Source organism: Cibotium barometz, chromosome 47 (assembly GCF_041138505.1).
Source record: "Cibotium barometz isolate CiBa-2024 chromosome 47, ASM4113850v1, whole genome shotgun sequence".
Taxonomy (NCBI): domain Eukaryota; kingdom Viridiplantae; phylum Streptophyta; class Polypodiopsida; order Cyatheales; family Cibotiaceae; genus Cibotium; species Cibotium barometz.
Genome location: NC_141092.1, coordinates 40219428 through 40236582, shown reverse-complemented (window position 1 = coordinate 40236582; position 17155 = coordinate 40219428). Strand labels below are relative to the sequence as shown.

General features: G+C 46.7%; 1 protein-coding gene across 5 annotated transcripts in view; it reads left to right on the top strand.

The window, feature by feature from the left end:
• Positions 1–17155, top strand: part of LOC147611673 (uncharacterized) — a 153446-nt gene that overhangs the window by 53949 nt on the left and 82342 nt on the right. For 4 of the 5 annotated variants that reach the window (XM_086784713.1, XM_086784712.1, XM_086784714.1 and 1 more), the window contains exon 6: positions 178–355. The exons of the other annotated variant lie outside the window; for it this stretch is intronic. In XM_086784713.1, the coding sequence (XP_086640839.1) occupies positions 178–355 (178 nt within the window). The remainder of the gene's footprint in view (positions 1–177; positions 356–17155) is intronic. 5 annotated transcript variants of the gene reach the window in all.

Sequence of the window (17155 nt, the reverse complement as noted above, 5' to 3'; positions counted from 1 at the left end):
TGCTAGTTTGGGAAATTTTGCATGTTGAAGATGCTCTGGTTCCTCAGCACAGGTGTGCAAAGCACAGATTTTATTTGATAATAGGTAGATTGTCTCTTCAGTGTTGCTGTGGTTAGATTTGGCTTTAGCTCTGCACTGCAGAAGAACTAAGACCCTAAATGTCAATTTTATTTGTAGAGTCCGTGAAGAAAGGCTTCAGCACAAATTGAATGAAGGTTCAACTTTAAGCCTTCATACTCGTGAGTCTGTGCTTTGTGTGGGTGCAAATAAGAGACAGCCTGTGCAAATGTGGAACAAAAATAATATCGCGTGGCCAGGGAGGCTAACATTGACAGAGAGGGCTCTTTACTTTGAGGTCTCTCTCTCTCTCTCTCTCTCTCTCTCTACTTTGTATCATATGGCTCGGATTTGACATTCCATGCTCATAGCTCTAGTCTTTGTTTTCTTTTGTACCATGATGAGATCACATGGACACTATTGTATTAGTTTTGGTCTTATAGACCCACTGGGTCTTTTGAAGATGTTTAATATAACTCTCTCTCTCTCTCTCTCTCTCTCTCTCTCTCTCTCTCTAGATCAATTGTACTTGCTTGAGGACAAGCAGGGAGAGCTCTCACCGACTTCTTTCATACCAGCACTCCGAGGGCCGATCCACCCACCATACCCGGACCATAGGCTAGTGCAGGAGCTCGGCCGAGAGGTGTGACACTCGACAGAGCCATTGAGTTATGCAGAGCTCGACGCCCGAGACCCCATGGCCCTTGCCTACGGCCACGCCACCACAAGAGGATCCGGGCCATCATCTCCCATTATCGTAGGACGACCTCGCGCCGGCTCAGCTTTACCACCTTGAGCAACATGTCACAGCGGCCCATGAGGGATGTATTAGGGTGATATGAGAGCTCTCTGCTCATGTACCTAGATCAGATTTTTTAGCCCTAGATTTTTGTTATCTTTCTTTATTACTATTTTGTACCCAGGATGATGTAGCTCATCGATATGATGTAACCTTTTGGTGTCATAGGTCATTTTGGCCTTTTGAAGACGTTAATACAACTTTCTTTCTCTCTCAGCGCGAGCCTGCTCCCTTTCCGCCTGTGTGCCATCTGCTCTTTCCGCCTGTGCGCCATTTGCTCTCTGCTTTGTCTGTTGTCCACCATTTGCTCTCTACTCTATCCACCGCCCGCTATCTGCTCTTTCCACTTGTCTGCCAACTGCTCTCTGTTCAGTTTGCCCCTGTTGAGGCTCCCAATAATGTAGAATGTCCCTACCCCGGACAAATGGTTGAACCCTCAACCAAAAGCCACAGCACCCGTCTTCTGCCGTGTCCTTGACCACAGCTTGATCTGGGTGATTGTGACAATGGTGCTCCCTCTTGAAGGTAGAGTGAACAAGATCGAAGGACAGGCTCAAAAGGTCCTTTCAGACCAAAAGAAGCTGATAGACAGGACATTGAACCAGCATCAAAAGGAGATTCATGTTGTCAGGACTGAGATCTAGGGCAAAGATAACCGGGTAGAGGAAATGTACAAGCAGCTGCAAGATGAGATGCGACAAGAGATGGAAGCATGGAACGATGCATGCCTAGCTGCATGCATGGAGAAATGTATCGAATTATGCAAGGAAGAGATGCAGCAAAGAGGAAGGAGAGCTAGCCACACAAGTAGCCCTTGCTCTAGAGATTGCCCAGTTGTGAGACGCCAATGCGAAACTGAAGGCGGAACTAGGGAAGGCTAAGAAGGCAATCACAGTAGAGATTCAAGAGGCCACATCAAGATTCCGGGAGGAGCATGAAGGCCTCTGAAAAGACATGGAAGCAACCAAAGAAGAGGTTGGAGAAACCTCCAAATGGGTTGGGTTGTGAAAAAGCAAAAAACAGTCCACACCCCAAATGCCACATCCATAATGACGGCCATGCTTGAGGAAGAGAAGCGTCCCCAATCTAGGGCTCTACATGTGCGAGTAATAGGCTTGCAAGTGGGCAACTCACCGAAAGAGGACGGTGAGACTTTATGCAGACAGATGGGCCTCACTGACACCCCTTTTGTAGATGTCTGGCGAGCCGGGAAGGCCTTGACGAGAGAGAGGCCTCTCCTCCTCAAGTTCAAAGATATGGAGTCCCGTTTAGCTTTCTTGAAGAAGAGGGCCACCCTCCGAATCACCAAAATATACCTTGGAGATGACCTCACCCCTACAGGTGGAACATAGGAAAGCTCGGATGGTTCAGGTTATGGAAGCCCGCAAGGGCAGACAGATGGGCCTCACCGACACCCCTTTTGTAGATGTCTGGCGAGCCGGGAAGGCCTTGACGAGAGAGAGGCCTCTCCTCCTCAAGTTCAAAGATATGGAGTCCCGTATAGCTTTCTTGAAGAAGAGGCCACCCTCCGAATCACCAAAATATACCTTGGAGATGACCTCACCCCTACAGGTGGAACATAGGAAAGCTCGGATGGTTCAGGTTATGGAAGCCCGCAAGGCAAGAAAATGGGCTGTTTATTGTGATGACCGAGTCATCATCATGGATAAACGCTCCACATGACGGCGCGGGGTCTATGAGACCACAGATGCATTGAGGATGGGAGTATGGAATTGCAATGTGGTCAGGCATAGGAGGCTTCACAAAGACTTACATTGATAGGGATATTATCTTCTACAGAGAAACGCATCAAAGCCTGAGAGAGGGCTACCCAGAGTGGAGGGTTACACATGGGAGTCGGCTTTTAGAGGACAAACATGCATCACTGGGGGGGGGGGGGGGGGGTGCGTGGCTCGGGAGTAGTGGCATGCTTGTTTTGGCCTCATTTGAGAGGCATGCTCACAATGGTTAGACACGATGAGGAGGCTTGCTTTATGTGGATGCGATTAGCCAGGCCTGGCTTGAGTGATGCATATTGCAGTATGCTACTTCCCACTAGAGAAATCAGAATATGCATGCAGTTTGATAGAGAAAGGGGAGATTCCATATGTGCCATTATTTGCAGACATTGTAGTGTTCTCCCAACAAGGAGAGGTCCTCCTATTAGGAGATTTTAATGCACGGACAAAAGGGGAGTAAGTGCAGACATATGACTTCTAGGGAGATGCCATTATGTTGTCAGAAATTGAGTTGGTTGAGATGGGCCTCTAGAGGGCCAACCAGGATATGGGGAATGCAGCACCATACGGTAGACACTTCTTGGAGATGGGGGCTATGGATGAGCTGGTTATACATAATGGGCTGTCCAGATAGCCGCAGTCGGACAGCCTTACATCTTTTCTGCATGGGGGGGGCACTAGTACAGTGGATTACCTCATGGGATCTCTTGCTCTTATACCACACATCCTAGACTTCACCAACGCTCCTCCCCCCATACTTGCTGACCATGCATTACTTTCTTTCACGATCTCATGCCCCACCTTACCGCCCACACCCACACCCCTTGTCACCACCTTCACCCGGATTCATTTCCATCCTGATCTTGACCACATCTATGAGGACCACCTCTCCCGCCACATTTCAGATCTCGACTTATCCCTCCCTATCTCTACCATTACATCCCAGCTTTCCTCCATCCATGACTCCACCCATGCCAGCTTCCCCTACACCACATGCTCCACAACAAGTTTGCCAGTGGGATCCCAACCCCAGAATGGATGGTATGATGAAGAGTGCAAAACCACCAGGCTTCACCTCATACGCGAGAGGGAACATGGGCTGATTTCAGCACATAAGATGCAACGCATCTTCCGTACACTCACTCGCCGAAAGAAACCGGCATTTCTTGCCAGACGAGAACAAGAGTTATACCAGCTCTTTTGGAGCGAGGACAACTCAAAAGCTTGGCGCATTCTTGAAGAAAAAAGAGCACCTACACCTATCACAGATCCTAGCCTTTGGGAAGCCTATGCAGGATAGTTGTATGATGTGCCAAACCAACCTATACCACAAATGTCACACATCCCTCGGCCTACGTCATCTTATCTCTTTGATTCCCCCAATGTCACTAGGGCTCTTAAAAAGTTGCATAATGGTAGAGCAAAAGATCACGAGGAACTACGCGCGGAACATTTTGCCCATGGGTACCACGTATTGGCTCCCATTCTTGCCAGTCTTTTTAACAGAGGCTCCCATTCTTGCCAGTCTTTTTAACAGATTGAATGTTTGACAAGTTTTTTGGACTTTAATTTGTTTTACTTTTTTATTTCCACACAAGTTTTACATTCTATTTTTTAAAATCATTGCCATTGAGTGGAGGTTATACCGATAGTTATAGCATAGCTTATAACAATGCTTATAGCGGCATAACATAAAATGCCATAAAATGCTGCAAATAAGTGCAATTATTGCTTGCTTTTGTTGAAGTGACATCATCCTTGATACTGGCTTCAATAAAAGTCTAAAAAGGGACTTGCTTAATCTGTTCGTTCATTAATTGGTTTGATTGCTAAGTGTTTGAAGGTTAATTTGAGTTTTTCTATTGTTCGATTAATACTCATATGGGATCACACCTATAATTCAATTGTTAAAATTAAATTCTCTCTCTACTCTCAACCTAGCTCTATGATACCACACCTATAAGATCTCTCTCATAGCTTTCAAGGTAGGATGGATCTCACCTATAAAGCCCTCTTGGACTACCAACACCATTCTCCCCATCCACAAAGGAGGAGACCCCACGGACACAGGTAACTATAGAACTATCATGATTGGTCACACGATGGCCAAAATCTATGGGACAATACTAGAGGATATGATGAGCTTTATGGAAGAGAGGATGGGAAACATAGCATTAGGCCAGGCAGGCTTTAGGAGAAACTTCTCCACGTTGGACCATATCTTTACTTTACGGGCTATCATAGAAGAGGCAAAGAGACATGTGTATTGCTACTTTGTGGATTTCCGCAAAGCCTTTGATTTCGTCCCTCGATCCCGTCTCATAGGATGCTTGTAGGAGCTCCAGTTCTCACATGAGATGATATGGGGTGTGATCGCACTAGAGAAGAAAATTTTAGTCTTCCATCTCTATGTGCGTGTTATCCATTGTTGTCTGAGTGTGTGTGTGTGTGTGTGCTTGCAAGAGCTCAAGCTCCCTTTCCCCAATCTTTTCACTCGAGAGAGGGGAGGGCTTCTTGTGAATGTCATCCTCAATCCAATAGTCTCTATCGTGTATAGAGTATAAATCTCTCCCATGCAGCTTACTCCCTAGGGTGCATCACCCCTTCATGTCCTCTTTTATATGTTGCTTGTATTAAAGTCTTCCCCAATGATCCATTGATCTACATGTGGAAGCCATTCAGGGAGAAGCTTCCATAAGAAAGTCCTCTCCCCTCTATGATTGGGGACGTAAATATTGAGGATACCAACATGCATATTGTCTTGCAGGAGGATAATCCACTATACTCTGGCAGGCATCACAACACCATGACCAATAATGCAAGGCGAGAGGGACTAGGAAATTTAAATACATACACCACCCATGTAGGAACCACCTCTTAGAAGGATCTTATGTAAGCAATGATGTGTAAAGGTGACACTTCTTAGGGACACTTGGCATCATGCCTTGACATGTGGCATGTGTGGTGGTAGCATATGCACACACCTAGTAAACGGGGGCCTCTCTTATAAAAAGGACCAAATAACATAATACAATTATGCTTTCCATGATGCTCGTGTCTTCCTCTTTAATCCCTAATCAATCGTCTGAACAATGTGCTGATTATCTTGCTGGTCAACATCAGTCTCTCTCTGCTTTGAGTCGTGCTCCTTGCTCACATTCTGAACTAGGAACCAACATCTCTCACACTCGAGAAATTTGCATCAGGATTGTCGAGAGAGGCATAAGGGTTGGGATGCTCCACATCTGGGGTAGGAGGTGGGGTTTTGGCGTGTTTACGGTCCCTAACCATCACCCAACGTTGGGCTGGTTGCTGGGGTGCTAGAGAAGCCGAATGCAAGGTGGAAGATTAAGGCATTTGTTGAGCATGTCCAACAAAAACACTGGGAACCCCGTTAGCACTGGCAGTGACTTGTGCCGAGGATGAGGGTAGTCCTGGGAGGGCAGGGATCTCTAGAACCGGATTGAAAAAGAAGCACCCATGGACCTCAATAGGCTTGCAGGAAGGAATTAGTACTTGGGCTAGGCATTTGACATTGTCTTCTTGATTGCTACGAGGATGGACTCTCCCACTAGCTGAAGAGAGGTATACCAGTCCTTTTGATCGGTCATTTGTATGCTCCATTGTCAATGATCCACGAACCATTGGGTGCTAAGGAATGCTTTGCCTTTGCACAAATCTCTTTGATCGGTAGAAAGAGCTCCAATTCCACTTCAACACTTGACTCCTTTTTGGACAGCTTCAGGGTGCCATTCCTCTCATGTGCTTCCCTCTGTCTGCACCTACCTGTATGTGACCGGGCTTGTCGCATAGAGATTGAATCACCATCAACTCTAGTCTTCTTATGCATCTCCTCCTCCAGAATCAGAGCACTAAACTTCTCAAAAGTCAAAGGAGGATTTCTCACTTGTGTTTAATGAAGTGACCAGACCATCATGTTTATGGAACAAGCTCCTGATGCATCTGTGTCGAAACTTCAGTTGACTTGTTGATCTCAATAGCCGTCATCTGATCTCACAGATTCTTAATCCTTGTAATGAATTGCTCTGCTACTTCTCCACGAGAAAGCTTCCCCAATGCTAACTGATTCTCAAGTTTTTGAATCCTTGTCTAACCTGTCTTTTCATACTAGTTCCGTAGAACCACCCATACCTTTGTTGCGGTAGTCATATGATGAATCAGAGTCATAATAGAATCAATGATGGCACACATAGTCTTTGCATTCCTTCTCCTCCATGCCAAAGCAAGAGCTCGATGTGGCGGAATTGTTTGTGTTGGATCTGCTAGATCTGGAGTCGGTTCTGACCTTGCATCAAGCCCATTGGCAGTCTTCCACAATTTAGTCCAAAATGGACCTCAACGTGAACTTCCAGAGGGTAAGTTGGTTCCATCTAACTTACCATCGCCGAATGGTAATGGTTGACCATCATACAACTTGCTATCAAAATCCCTATAAAATGAGGTCCAAGGTCTTTCTTCATTCATTCAAGCATGAAAAAGGGAAGACCAAACATGGATGAGTAGTAAAGCAATCTCAATACAATAGGTCTTAGCCCTGTAAAGCTTTGGAGCAGCAATTAGAAGTAAGTACAGTTAGTGTTATGCATTGTAACACACATCATTCAAGTGTCCAGATTTACTTTAGATATGAACAATCATTGTATATACATCATAGTTTGGTAATCGTCGCTAAGCATGCTTTCACATAAATAGCATGTTACACTTCTTGTTGGACAAACTCCACAATGTCCTCAAAAAGGGGGAGTATAGTGATTGACCTCCTGCAATACATCTTGTGCAAAGGAAGATGACCCAATGGAAAGTAACAAACCGCTATATATACTACTGTAGTACTTGGCATAGCGAAGTGGATCCACATAAATTTGGCCTTCTCAACTTGCATGACCACGGTGAGCACCCTACAGAGGTGGGGTGAAACAAGACCGCCACACATCCTGAACCTCACAAATATATCTCTCTCCTATATGTTGACACCCAGATGTGTTCTAATACCTTGTATAATCTCTCTTAGGGATCTGATGTGTGTGTAGAAGATCAGCGACAGATTGGGTTGAGACAAAAACCTCTAAAAGACACAAATTGCTCTTCTAAAGGATTTTTCAAGGGCTTACATGCTTCTAGGACTTTGCAATGCATTCATAGAGCTAAGAATCAGGATGGTTGTTGGATTGACAATAGGCAACAATTAGAAAGGGAAGTTTATGGCTACTTCAATGACTTTTTGCAGCCTCCAATGAACCTACTCAGCGAATTATTGATGCGCGGCACGTGCTGCTTCACAATGTAAATAAAATTGTGTCCTAGCAGCAAGCATCTGATTTGGAGGTTGAATTCACGAACTACAACATGCACTTCACAATTTGGGCAAATGAAAATCCCCAGCTTGGGATGGCCTGATGGTAAAATTTTCTTTGGCATTTTGGAATATGATAAAATCTAGCTGCTTTTTATGATTAACTGTTGTTGGCATTTTGGAGTACACCCTTTGTCTTGGAAAGAGGGATTGGTTCGTTTATTTCCCAAAAAACATCTTTGTGAAAAGCTATCAGATTTAAGGTTGTTAGAAGCGTCAAAGGCGTTTGGTATGAGGCGGGTATGGTACGCGCCTCGAAAGACTCGTATTTTTTCGAGACGTTAGAGGCGTGTTAGAGGCGTCTTTTATATATATACATACATACATGCATACACAATGAATCATGATATATATATATATATATATATATCATATATCATATAGATAGTGATAGACAGATAGATTATGAGAGAGAGAGAGAGAGAGAGAGAGAGAGAGAGAGAGAGAGAGAAAGAAAGAAAGAAAGAAAGAAAGATTTTATTAACGTCTTCCAAAAGACCGAACTCGGCCTATGAGACAAATCGGAGTACCTGTATGGGGTATCCTCTGTCATCCCAACAAAATGAAAAAGTACTGAATAAAAAAGCTGAATCTGGGTGTGCAGGGGATGGAGCTCTATTACTAGGAGAATGCAAAGCTATATGCAGGGAGTATACAATCATGATATGCAACCTAGCTAGCTCCATCCTGTACCATACTGGGGGTATAAAATGGTATACATCAGTGAAGGGGGTGTCCACAGCTCCCTGAAGAACATGCCTGGGTGTGCTCTGAAGCGAGCTAGTCACTCCGCACCCTCTCTGTGAAACTGAGCTCTGATCTCTGTCATCTCTCTCTGGTATAGGCGTGGTGTCCGAAAGCCAGGTGTCCTCTGTCTCCTGCGGGCTCTAAGTGTCTCTGCTCTCTGGAGAGTAATTCCCTGCCGTGTAGGGGCTGGGAGGGGTATGGATCTCTGAAAAAATGTAGTAATTTGTGTCTGTCGCCCCCCCTCTGGAGCTGTCTGAGCCTGTAATAATGTCTCTCTGTGGCGCTGTATGTCTAGAATGTATCTCCCCAGTATGCGCTGGTCTGCTGTCTCAAAGATCTGGCGTAGGGAATGTGATATCTCTCTCTGATGGCTGTATATGCTCTGCATCTGCATATATAATGCTCCTCACTCTCCACCTCCTCTCTGCACAATCTACATACCCTCTCCTCTCGGGGGATCCGTGCTGCTCTGCCAGTCTCAATCTCCAATTGGTGTGATGAAACTCTGAGCTGACCAATAGCCACTCGGGAGCCGTGTGGTAAAAAGCCCTCCATGTATCTAGGCCTCTCTATAAATCCATCATCAGTGATACTCATGAAGTGATCTCTGTAGTATAGCATCTTCGGTGGAAGAGGCTGTGTAGGGGATATCCATGTCTCTCGTGTATAGAGCTGCCATAGATCCTGTCTCAATACTCTGTTCCTCTCACTATGAGAGAGACGGATATGTGGTGCATCCCTGTCATACTGGAATGGTGGTAGATGATCCATGTCTAGGCCATGCTGTGAGAACCAATGTGTGATCTGTGCATACCATGATCCTCTGTCTCCTGCCTCAGCCGACTGTCTAGATGCCTGAAAAGCTCTGTATGATAATCTGTCCTGTGGCATCTCTCTGAATCTGTCTAGCAGGCATATAGTCTGAAATATGGCCTCTACCATCATAGGAGGCGCAGCAAACTCTGCTCGGATAATGTCATGAGGTACTCACGGTTTGCTACGTATCATGCGTGCCATCATGAGGGCCTGTGGTCTCTCTATCTGTGTCCACCAATGGGTAGCAAGGCCTGGCGCCCATACTGCTGCTCCATACACCAATGCCGGTGTGACTAATGTGTCAAATAGCCACCCCTTCGTCCGGGGCTCCTGAAAATGCGCCTGGTGGCACTGTCTCTCTAGCATAGCCAATGCTGCATATCCTCGTGTCAATCTAGCTCTGGCTGCTGAACCCATGGTAAAGCGTGTGGCTGCTGCAGAGAAGGTAACCCCTAGGTACACGTATGATGTCACCACCTCCACCTGGCATCCGGCGAGAGTGAATGTCAGCTGACTCCTGCCCTGTCTCGATGTATGAAAGACCATAACCTTGGTTTTCCCAAGGTTCACAGTAAGACCCCTCTGTGTGCAGAAATCATGGAGTGCATGTAGATGCTGCTGTAGACCACCTGGGGACTCAGACACTAATACAATATTATCAGCATAGAGCATAATATGTACTGAGGTACCTGCTAAATCAACTCCATCTCCGCCTCCCCGTGTAATGAAGTCAGCCACCTCATCAATGTATAACCCAAATAGCGTGGGGGAAAGTGGGCATCCTTGCTTCACACCAATGGTGCTAGCAATAGTCTCGGACATACCTCCTGGACATCTGACTCGCCCAAAAACCTGCTCATATAATGCATAGATGCCCCATGTCATATCTGCTGGTATGCCAAGAGACTGCAGGCGCTGAAAGAGCCTCTCTCGTGGTACTGTGTCAAATGCCTTGCGGAAATCCACAAAGCAGCAATAGAGCTTTCTCTTCCTCACTCTGGCCTGATCAATCATACATCTCAAAGTGAATACATGGTCAGTGGTAGAGAAAGCTCTCCTGAAGCCTGCCTGCCCTGATGAGCGTAAACCTGCTCGCTCAGCATATAAGCTAAGCTCCTGCTCCAGCACTGCACCATAGAGTTTGGCCAGCACGTGGCCAACCATAACCGTCCTGTAGTTGCTCGGATCGAGCATATCCCCTGTTTTGTGAATCGGCACAATGGTGTGCATCGTCCACTCCGCAGGCAAACCCTCTGCTAGTGCCCTGTTAAACAGGTGTGCAAGAAAAGGAGCTAAAGAATCTACTGCATATATGAGATGCTCACCCTGCAGCCCCATATGGTCGGCGGCCCGTCCATGCTGTAGGCGGCGGATAGCTTCCTGTACCATCGAGTGGGTAAAGAAGCTAGCTGTGGTAGGTCGAGGCTCCTGTGGCTGAGGTATAGGTGGCTGCTGTGGGGCATGGTATAGACCCTCTGCATATGTGTGCCATGTCTGTGGGTCTACAATAGGTGTCGGGGTCCGGGGCTCTCTGAAGTGCCGCCATGAGACAGGGCTATCTCTACTCATGAAGAAATGAAAGATCTCTAGCTCCTGTATCTCTGCGAAGGCCCGCCTTTTGCGGCGAGTAAGTCTCCTCATCTCTCTCCTCGACTCCTGCTCTGTGATGGCTCCCAAGGCTCTCTCTATGCGGAGTCGTGGGTATAGGGGTCTGCACTCGTCATCATACCATCTGTTCTGGGGCATAGTCCCAGGTCTCGCAAGCTCTCCTGAGTGTACACGATGTGGGAAGCTCTGTAATGCAGTCGTGTGTAGGAGTGATGCGAGCTGGGCTGTAATGGTATCCATAGATGCCAGGGGATCCATGAGTAGGAGCCCATCCTCTACTCTGCCAGTGTATATGTCTGCCATGTCATGTGTGAAGTAGATGGTAGTGTGTGGCGTCGGTATGTGGGGGGCTGGTGATACTGTGCCCCAATAGGACGAGGTGGAATGGAGAATGAGGTGACAAGCTGTGATGCCTCCAAAGACCCCATAATGTAGTCTACCACCGTGCCTCCGGTCCGTGTATGACCCCCATGTGGGAAGCATGTCAGCCCTCCTGATCCCGGCCACTGTAGCATCCCGTTATAAATAACAAGACAATGCCTGGCTCCCAACTCTAGTAAGTGGTCCCCATAATGTCCTCTGTCTGGTCCAGTGTCCTCTGATGCCCGAGTAGCCCCTATCTCCTCTGGATCCACAGGGTGGAGGATCTCCATGTCATCATAGTCATACACCTCACACTGTCTGCTCTGTGTGTGGGCATTGAAGTCGCCCGTAAGAAATACTTCCCCTAGTGTAGAATAATGCATAATCTCCTCTGACAGACAAGTGTATGGCGAGGCTCCTATCTCCTCCTCCTGTGGCATGTCCTCTGTAATGACATAGGAGGATCCTGATGGAGAAAAGTAACATAGAGCTATGTATGTAACCCTGTCCTGTGAGAGCTGTAAGCTGATCCACATGTATCTGGCCTCTGGATCCTGTGCTACCACTCTCAGTCTCCCCTGTAGCTCCCGTCTGAATAGGACTGCTACTCCCCCCGACCCTCTCGAGGTACCCTGGCGTGTGGTCCTCCTGTATGCTGACTCCCACTGGAATCCCTCTACTCGAGGTAGCCCTCTCTCTGGGCTCTGATGTGTCTCTGTCAGAAGTATGATGTCTCTCCCCACCATAACATGCTCCAGTCGTCCAGGCTGCACCCATAGTGAACCATTACAGTTCCATACTGCTATGTGTATCTGTGTCAGTGGCCTGGTCTGTGTCCCATAGGCCCCAAACCGCTAATCCATGGGCCGGCCATCAATGATGACCCGACCATCTCGATAGAAGGCCTTCTTGCCTTCTCTCCTCGCGTGTAAGACTCGTGGCATGCAAGTTCTCCTATGCTCAAGCTGCATCCTCGTGAGATCATCATCCAAGAAAATAGGAGCTCCCTCTAAACCCCGTAGTATGACCCTCTTCCTCATGAAGGTGACCCTCTCCATCTCTCCTGCAAACTGTAGGATGAGGGCTCGCTTGCGTGTTGAGTCTTTCCCGGCTCTCCATGCTTTGGTGAAGGGGAGAGGGTGCTCTTCCTTGTAGCCGAGCTTCATGCATAGAAGCTGTCCATCTTTCTCGGGGGTGGAGTCGGGTGTCTCGGCTATACCTGTGACTCGAATGTTGAGGCGGCGGGCATGCCTCATCTTCTCCTCCTCAATGGTGGTGTGAATGATTTGGTTTTCTTCCCTTTGAGTTTCCTCCCTCACTTCTTTACGGATGTTCTTCTTCACCACCTCGACCCATCCTGACTGCTTGGCTTCGAGCTTTCCCTCCATGTCCTTTTGTGATCTCCTTGGAGATCTCTTCTTTGATGGCCGTGAGAGTGTTGTCATTGATCTCCCCTTCTTCCTTCTCAGCATTCTTGATGGCTACCATTTCCACTTTCAATGCACTCACCTCCTCCTTGAGTGCCGTGTTCTCTTGTTCGAGGTTCGTGACCCGTGCTTCGAGAGCTATGATGTGCTTGTGTAGTTTGTTTTCCACCTCATTGAGGTTGGAATCGGATGTCTTCTTGTTCTCCTTGATTAATGCCTTCATTGCCATCTCGAGGGCCTCGAGTTTCTCTTGGAGACTCGGGGCCATTCCTCCAAATCACTCTGCAGTCCTTCCCACAGGCAGGGAGGAGAGAGAGAGAGAGAGAGTTATGTTGCTGCCTTGGGGGCTTGGGCAAGGGTGGATGGGGAAAGGGGGCGGAGAAGCGAACTGGGCAGCGAACTCAAGGGTTGATCCGAGAAGAGTTCCCTTGTCTTGTAGAGAGGATGGAGGAATGCGGCCATACCATGAATAGGCCTACGCATCCATTGCCACCTCCTCTCCACAATGGTCTTGATCTCATCAAGCCTATTAAAGCACATGCCACAATCAAGCTTACAAGTTACAAGTACTATGTACACAAGAGTACATGGATTAAAATAACTTACTAACCTTCTTGCATCAAGTGTCGTGCAAGCTTGGAGCTCCTCAATTGCATTTCTCATGAAGTGTGTGAGAAGGCCCAAAGTGGATCCCTCCATGTCCGACATGCGAAGTACTCGGTACAATGGAGTCATCGCAACTACGACGGCCCGTGCATCATCCCAAAAGGAAGGAACCAAGCACTTGCGTTGCATCGCAGAAGCCTCGGAGCTTAGATGGTCATCCCATTCTTCCCACTCTTGGGACACCACCGTGCGTTGAAGCTCGCTACGAACGGCATGTAGTCTCTCCAAAACAATCCACATGTAGGCAAACCTTGTTTTGGAGGGCTTCACGAGCTCCAATCGTGAATGAACACGGAAGATGGGCAAGGGTTTCACCTTTCTTAGTGAAGAAGATCACAATGGTGGTTGCTTGGGCCAAAATGTCCTTGACCCAAGCCAGCTTGCCGATATCTTCCATGAGCAAGTCAATGCAATGGGATGGGCATGGAGTCCAAACAATTGTAAGGAACTCCTTCTTCACCATGCGACCCATTGCACGGCAATTGGATGCATTGTCGGTGATGACTTGCACCACATTTGCATGGCCAACCTACAACCCAAAGTGCTCATGTAATTAGTACTATGTGACATGTACTATGTTACATGAACATGTAGACTTGTAGTATGTACAATGAATAATTTACCTCGATGATTGCTCGGCGGATGTGTTGGAACATGAAACTCCCACTTGTCTTTCTACCGGCTTTCCCGGCATCCACTGCCCGTAGGAAATACGTGCCAAGAGGACAAGACATGAGGATGATGATGATGCTTCTCCTCTTCCGATCACTCCATCCATCGGAGAGGATGCATCATCCATACTTGGCCCATCCCAAACGAATATGCTCAAGTGATCTACCAATCCTCTGTAAAAAATATGAAAGCAAGAGCAAAACTAGAAATGAAACAAAAACAAATGAAAGACAAAGAGTTACCTTGAGATGAGTGTAGACAAGACAGAAGATTGATGCTTTCATTGATGTGACACCCACAATATATAGGTGAGAAGTACAAGATTGAGTAGACTGACTTATGGGATAAATGTAGAGGTGCCACATGGCACTAGACTCAAGACATAAAGACTCAACTGAAATTAGACTAGAGAAATAGTACACCTAGTGTGCACTTATTTCCAACACCCTCCTTAAGTGGACACTAGGAGGAAGACAAAAGGACAAGACTAGAAGACAGACATAAAGACTGATAGACTGAGAGACAAGACATGAGAGAGAAAAGATCCTGAGACACCCCTCCTCAAGTGATATCCTCATATGGGTCCACAAGGATAGGGACAAGATGGATCTAAAACAAGACATAGTCAGATTGATAGACAGATAGATAGACAACAGATAGACAGACAGACAAGACTAGATAGACAGAAGACTGACTGTAGACAAACAGATGGACCTTGAAGACATCCCCTCCTCAAGGGCAATCTCTGCCTCTTGGTAGGGACAAGAGAGAGGTCAAAAAGCATAATGAGTAAGACACTAGAACCCCTTGACCTACATCATCGGTGGTCAAAGTGGTAGACAAGAAAGGTGAAGTAATCAGAAAGCCCATTCCTCATCATGTGAGGAATGAACAGCAAGATCTGCTGATGTAGATGCTGCAGCAACATGGGCTGAGGTAGATGCAGGGGCTGATGTAGAGGTTTTAGAGTAGCAGTCCTTCTCCCGGTGATTATCACGGCCACAAATGGTGCATGGATGAGCCTTGAAGCAATCCTTCTCCATATGATTAGTTTTCCCACAATGGGTGCAAGGCTTTCTTACCTTAGAACCTCCTTTCTTTGCTAAAAAAGAAGTGTCAGTTACCTTTTGTTGTTTTGTTCTTTCCTCTTCTTGGAGAGCATTGATGATACCTTCAAGAGTAGGATTATTGTGATACTTGAAGGTAGTGACAAGAGTAGCATAGGTTTCAGGTAAGCTTTTGAAAAGCACAGCAATAGCAATATCTTCGGAGATTGGGGACTTCACTGAAGCAAGCTGAACCATAAGACTGCGAAAATAATTGACATGAGAGGCTATAGTAGCTCCCTCCTGCATATATAGATCAAAGAATGAGATCATAAGTGCAATCTTAGAGTTTTTAGAACGAGGTCCAAAAAGGGTATCCAAAGTGATCCATGCTCGAGAAGCAGACTGTATGTCGGAGATGTGATGAATGTAATCATCGCCAAGACCGAGTAGGATGATAGCATAGGCTTTGTCATTCTTGGCAGTGGGAGCATAAGTGATAACTTGCTCAATGTCTGAATCTTCGGGAGCAGCATGGTGAACAACGTCCCAAAGACCTTCTTTCATAAGATGGCACTTGATTTTGATTTGCCAAGTATGAAAGTTGGAGCCATTGAATTTGTCGATAGACATGAGAGAATGAGTAGAAGAGGCCATGTGGGAAGGTCTTACCTCTTGCTAAAATGCAAGGGCAGTGTCTATTCCCTTACAAGATTGCAGAAATGAATGAAAAAGAGATCCAAACTGTTTTTAGAAACCGGCTCTCTCACCACTTGTCAAGGCCATAGCATGTGACAGCCCATCGAAGCATGAGGAACTAGCAGTTTGCAGATATGAGGAAAGGACTGACGAGCAAACTGAAGGAGACAATGTAGCATGTACCTTGTAGATTCTTCAAGAGGAAGCGATGGCAGAACTGAACTGCCTTTAGATGATGCGTAGCCTGTAGACGAAGAAACACTGCCTCCAGCTGATAGACGTAGGCTGCTGCAGAGGTGTAATACAGCTCCTGTGAATAAGCAGTACAAGTGCTGCTCATCCAGAGAGGGAGGCCGACAGTAGCTGCAGGTATGGAGTGATGCGCAGCCTGTAGAGGGTGAAGCGCAGGCAGCAGCAACTGTAAACAGGCCAACGCAGGTAGCAAAAACTGGCGCAGAAAATGGCGGGCAGATTCCTGAGTGGAATGGCGGGCAGATTCCTGAGTGGAATGGCGCAGATCTGGGGCAGGAAATAGGCGGCCAGAACTTGAGCACGATGGAGGGGATAACGAGCGACGAGGCAAGGTAGAAGAGAATCAAGGCAGCATCAAGCTGGAAATGAACTAGGAAAGGCTGGCTCTGATACCATGTAAAAAATATGAAAGCAAGAGCAAAACTAGAAATGAAACAAAAACAAATGAAAGACAAAGAGTTACCTTGAGATGAGTGTAGACAAGACACAAGATTGATGCTTTCATTGATGTGACACCCACAATATATAGGTGAGAAGTACAAGACTGAGTAGACTGACTTATGGGATAAATGTAGAGGTGCCACATGGCACTAGACTCAAGGCATAAAGACTCAACTGAAACTAGACTAGAGAAATAGTACACCTAGTGTGCACTTATTTCCAACATCCTCTCCTTCTCCTTGGTGAGCTTCTTCGTCCTCATGTTGGCGTAGCTTACTCCCGTCCATCCATCGCAATGGCCTTGACCATCCTCTTCCATTGCGGGGTTTGAAGAACATGAAAAGAGAGATTGCACTCAATGATGGTGCGTGGAATCTCGATCTCCGCCACTCGTTGCCGCTCTTTTACATAGGCCTTCGTGTTTTGAGTGGCTTGTAAAGTGGGTTGTA